General features: G+C 40.6%; 1 protein-coding gene across 1 annotated transcript; it reads left to right on the top strand.

Moving 5' to 3' along the window:
- The first annotated feature begins 401 nt into the window (after window positions 1–401).
- LOC101392633 (zinc finger protein 177) lies at window positions 402–5,187 on the top strand. Its single transcript, XM_014790480.2, has 5 exons — window positions 402–481; window positions 1,108–1,234; window positions 1,691–1,783; window positions 2,298–2,386; window positions 2,924–5,187. Exons 1-5 carry the CDS (start codon window positions 449–451, stop codon window positions 4,034–4,036), a joined length of 1,455 nt encoding a protein of 484 aa, XP_014645966.1. The 5' UTR covers window positions 402–448; the 3' UTR covers window positions 4,037–5,187.
- The last annotated feature ends 397 nt before the right edge of the window (window positions 5,188–5,584 follow it).

Consider the following 5,584-nt stretch of genomic DNA (forward strand, 5'->3'; position numbering starts at 1 on the left):
TCGTGGTATAAGATGTTTCAGGCTCATCTTGAATGTTTTTTGTTCTGCACTAGACTCAGCTATTTCCCAAATGAGTCCTCTTTTCTTTCACAGGCAAATGGCATTTAGAGGCATTTTGGCACTACAAGCGCTCATTGCTCTTGAGTCGTTAAAGACGCTAGGCATATTTTGGTGGTTCAGTCTAGGAAACAGTTTAAAAAGAAAAAATAAGTACATACCATATTCCCAATTCTTAATAGTTCTTGGGTAAGGAGATAACATCTTAACAGTGAACTGTCCTGTGTGTTTCTATATGTGTGTGTAGTTACTCTGAAGCTGGTATGAAGAAGCTTCCAAGCCTGTCAGTAATGAATATCTGTCAAGCCTAGACTCATTGCTGCTTTCTTCTTCTCTAGCTCTGCTTGCTCAGAACCCTGCGTGGCCAAGAGGGAGACACAACAGAGGAAGGATGGCTGCAGGATTGCTGCGAACCTGGTCACAGGTATGTGAGAAATTATTCTGTTTCCAAAAATACATCGCTGTTCCCAAAGGACACATCTCTTCCCCTTGACTCACAGCTTCACAGCCTAACCAGGCTGGCCTCAGGCTTCCGCAGTTCTCTGGTCTTCTTAGAATGGGAGAGAGAATGCCTTAGGAAAGGCTTCTATTCCTACAACATTTGTTCATTTTATTTTTTCAGATATTCCTCCAGGGTAAGTATTAGTTCCATATTCCGCTGGGTGCTATGAAGAAAAGAAAGATTTTTCACTAGGAAAATCATTCATTTTTCAAGTATTTTTCTCATCCTGCAGTATGCTCAGTCTATACTTGATCTTGAATAAAACTGGAAGAGTCCTCACAACCTAGTTGTGGAAGTGTCAGGCCAACTATGTGTTAGAAAAGCTGCTAAAACTACGAGCCTGAGTGAGATGGTCCAGGGAGTGAGAGAGAAAGAGGAGCGTTCCAAGAACTGAGACTTGGATCGGTAATGGGAGGCCTCTGAGGCATGTCTGAGCTTCCTAGGCATTGGGTCTCCCTCCCCAGTCCTGTCAGCCTCACCCACCGTCCTCCTGGTTCAGCATTAGAGATGGTCCTTGGCTGAGCCAAAATGTGTGTGCAATGTTTTAGGACTCAGTGACCTTCGAGGAAGTGGCAGTGGACTTCTCCCAGGAGGAGTGGGCATTGCTGGACCCTGCTCAGAAAATCCTCTACAGAGACGTAATGCTGGAGAACTTTAGAAACCTGGCATCAGTGGGTAAGGTTGGCATCATTCCTTCATGTGTGCATTTGTTCATGCACCAGATAGTTCTTCATCACATATCATGTTCCAGGATCTCTGTGGAGAATGGCAATGTGTGGTAAACCCAAAATGCGTGGTCCCTACCCTTGTGCAGCAGTCTTGTGGCTTCCCATGAAAATGCACTAATTTCACTTTCTATGTCATTAAAAGATTTAGGTAGTTTGCAGCATATCTGTGATCCTGGGCATGGATTTCAAGGGTCAGTTCCTTGTAGGATGTGGAGTATGGGGGTTTGTTTTGGGGCCCTTGTGAAAGAGCTCTGATCTGATTGCTTTGCTAGTCCTAAAGTTGCACTTACCTGTCTTCAGAATCCTTTAAGACCAAAGTATTAGAATCAGTTTTGTGTAAGGATTTCTTATCTCCTACACAGTGCCCTGTCTGTCCCCCATGATGTGTCTTTCCCATGAGCAGGGTATCATCTCTGCAAACATAGTCTGGTCACTGAGGTGGAGCAGGAAGAGCTGAGGCCAGAGGAGAGAGGAATTCTCCAAGGTGCCTGTACAGGTAAGCCCCAGGTAGAAGGGTCACTGGGTGGAGCAGCCATAGGTGGTGAGGGGAGGTACATTTGGGAATGTTAATCAGTGCAGGAAAAGAAGGTTGAGGCCACTACGTGAGCTTTCCTTCTTTTACCATCTCTCCATTCATTCATACTTTCATTTGGTCTTGGAGAAAAAAACTGTTGTAATTCCTCTTTCAATTTCACATTTCCTTGAATACTTTTTGTTCAGTTCTCCCTACTTTGCTTTTCAGATAATATGCTCTCTTGTTGTCTCAAGCCTCCAGAATCCTTTCTATGTAAAATACCTCCAATTTCCATTTTTTTGTTCTTTCTTTGGCATCTCTTCCCAGAGCCAAGTTCCTAAAATAATTTCTCTGGTCACTGGTTGCATCTTCTCTTTCACATTTTCTTCCTATGTATATTGTTATTATTTGAAAACAAATCCATAGGGTGCCTGCCTCCTTTTTTCTTTCATCTCTACTTTTTCTCCCAGTAATTATAAAAATTTTCCCTATTCAGTTTCAGACTGGGATACTCAACTGAGATCAAAAGATGCAATCCCTATGCAAAATGTTCCTGGGGAAAAAACTTCCAATGGCAGAAAAATGGTAAGATTCACTAGGAATGATTGCTGTTTTTTTTACAGTAGGAGAAGTCTGTGAATTTCAATGAATTAAAACAGCAGCAGCACTCAAACAAGGGGAGACAGTTGAGGCAAGTGGCATTCACTCACCAGAAAGCTGTCTCAGGAAAGACTTTAGGAGTCTCATAAAATTGGAGGAATCTCCAAACCTACTACAACACTTGGTGCCTTGCAGAGAATACCAAAAAGTAAACATTCAATTAAATGTGATTCCATTATTAAGTATTTAATACGTAATTCATTCATTCACTCATTAGAAAAACTCCATATTTAGGATGCCCTTTGATGGTAATGAATATCATGGAGCCTTGGGAAGAGCATTCAGCTTATTCAACTTGAAAGAACTAATAGAGCGAAAATTATACACACTCCCTAAAAATGGTAAAAATGTCAGTCATAATAATGTGCTTCCTCTATATGGCAGATTCCACATGGAAAGAATTCCCATAAATGTAATGAAAGTGAGAATTCCTTTAGTCACCACTTATTCCTTATTCAACAGGCACCAACTCACCCTGGTGAGAAACCCTTGGGATTTGATCGTTGTGGAAAATTCTTCAGAAGGAACTGTCACCTCATTTGTGCAAGATATTGCAAGGGAGAGAAATGCTACAAATATAAAGAATATGGGGAAGACTTCAGCCATCCCTCAGCTCTTAGGAGTCATGTGATTACTCACACTGGAGAAAAAACTCTTGAATTTAATGATTGTGGAAGAGCTTTCAATCAAGAGTCATCCTTGAGGAAATGCTTCAGAACTCTCACAGGAGAGAATTCTTATGAGTGTTATCAGTGTCTTATATCCTTCAGCTTACACTCTTCCTCTTCAGTACATGAGCCTATACCTACAGGAGAGAAACTCTGTGAATGCAGTGACTATGGGAAAAGATCTTCTCTGAGGGTCCACCAAAAAGTGTGTACTGTGGAGGAAAGCTCAAAATGTAATGAACGTGGGCAAATTTTCACTGGCCCCTTGTCTCTTCAGAAATATGTGAGACCCCACCCTGGAGAGAAACCTTATGAATGTAGTGACTGTGGGAAAGCCTTCATTTTTCAGTCTTCCCTTAAGAAACATGTGAGATCACACACTGGAGAGAAACCTTACGCATGTCATCATTGCGGAAAATCCTTCAGCCAGAGCTCTCATCTTAATGTGCACAAAAGAACTCATACTGGAGAGAAACCCTATGACTGTAAGGAATGTGGCAAGGCTTTCACTGTTCCTTCATCCCTTCAGAAACATATGAGAACCCACACTGGAGAAAAACCCTATGAATGCAGTGACTGTGGGAAAGCCTTCATTGATCAGTCATCTCTTAAGAAACATACACGATCTCACACTGGAGAGAAACCTTATGAGTGCAGTCAATGTGGAAAATCCTTCAGCACGGGCTCTTATCTCATTGTGCATAAGAGAACTCACACTGGAGAGAAAACCTATGAGTGTAAAGAATGTGGGAAGGCCTTTAGGAATTCCTCTTGCCTAAGGGTCCATGTGAGAACTCACACAGGCGAGAAGCCCTATAAATGTATTCAGTGTGGAAAAGCATTCAGCACCAGCACTAACCTTATAATGCACAAGCGAATACATACTGGGCAGAAAGTCTATGAATGAAATGACTACAGGGTAGCCTTAAGTGGTCCTTCACGCCTCACTTCTCATTTTAGAACTCACACTGGAGAGAAACCTACATTGTGACCAATGTAGAAAGCTAGTAGGCACAACTCTTGACTCACATTATACTGGGACCAACCTTATAAATGTTATGGTTCTGTGATTACTCTATCAGTGAGTATTTCATCCCTAAAGTGCAACAACTCATTAACTGTTGAGTGTTAAAGGTTATGTTGCACTCTAAATTCTCCTTGATCTACATCACAAAAGTTTTGATATATAATGTTTTCATTGTAATTTAGTATTAAATATTGTCTGATCCTCATCAAGATGTCTTGGACCTATAGGTTATTTAGAAGTTTATTTTTTAATGTGCAGACTCTATCATATTTTAATTATCTTTTTGTCCTAGATTTGTAACTTAATTGAACTATGCACAGCATGCATGATCTTTGTGATGTAGATTCTATATAACATAGATTCAAACAGAAAATTGTTGGAGACTTTCTGTGTGGCCTAATGTGTGAGACACTACAAGTTGCCATCCCAATATCCATTCCTCCCTTCCTTCCTTAAAGTAACAAAACTACAATTGTGTTCAAGTTGGCAGGGTGGACAATTTTTTAAGGACTTAACTCCCAGCTTTCATTGCAGCTATGACTGCCCATAAGCCCATAGTCCTGGCCAATTAGCAATAGGCAAAGGTCACTGCTTGTGGGTTCTAAAGATGCCCATGGAAATGGTAGCATCTCATCTGGCATCTTCTCTTTACCCTTTGCCCTTCGTCTTGTCTGTTCTTTCCTAGAAAATAGACCAAGAGGCTGACAGTCATAGGCTACTGATTATACAACAGTGACATACAATATTATTTGGCTGTACCAACCCTTGGTTGCTTATTTCTGGACTTCATGGAACATGAGAAAAATAAACTCCTACCTGGTTTAAACCACTCTTGTGGGAAGATTCTGTTACAATGGATATCAGTCTCACCTGATACATCTCATATTTGGTCAAGTTTTATGAATCCTTCAACTATGGTTGGAAGCAATGTGTATTCTGTAATTGTTGGGTATAATAGATTCTCAGTGTATCTAATGGATAAATCTTATTGTGTTTTTTACATCTGTATCATTACAGACCTTATCTCCTCATCTGTCCTTTATTGAGAGTGTTATGTTAAAATGCTCCACTATGACTGTGGGTAGTCAGATTATTTTTAAAATTCTTCTCTCTTTTATTTTGAGGCAATATAACTGGATGCATACAAGTGTAGTCATTTTATGTTTCTGCTAAATTGTCCTTTCATTCTTATATAGTGCCCACCCTTTTTCCCTAATAATGAATGTTCACTAATTCACTTGATATAAATGTGAGCTGTTGACCTAGCTGATAACATTTTCTCCCTATCAATTTATAAAGACAATCAGAAACAACTTATCTTTCCTCGGCACGTTAATTATGATGTTCCTTGCAACACCAAGAGGGATATCCTCGGCCATGACATGCCCTGTGGGAGACAGAGAGATCAGGGGTTCCCCAGCAAAGACA

The sequence above is a fragment of the Ceratotherium simum genome, chromosome 39 (genome assembly GCF_057802395.1).
Source record: "Ceratotherium simum simum isolate JZ-2026a chromosome 39, ASM5780239v1, whole genome shotgun sequence".
NCBI classification, from domain to species: Eukaryota; Metazoa; Chordata; class Mammalia; order Perissodactyla; family Rhinocerotidae; genus Ceratotherium; species Ceratotherium simum.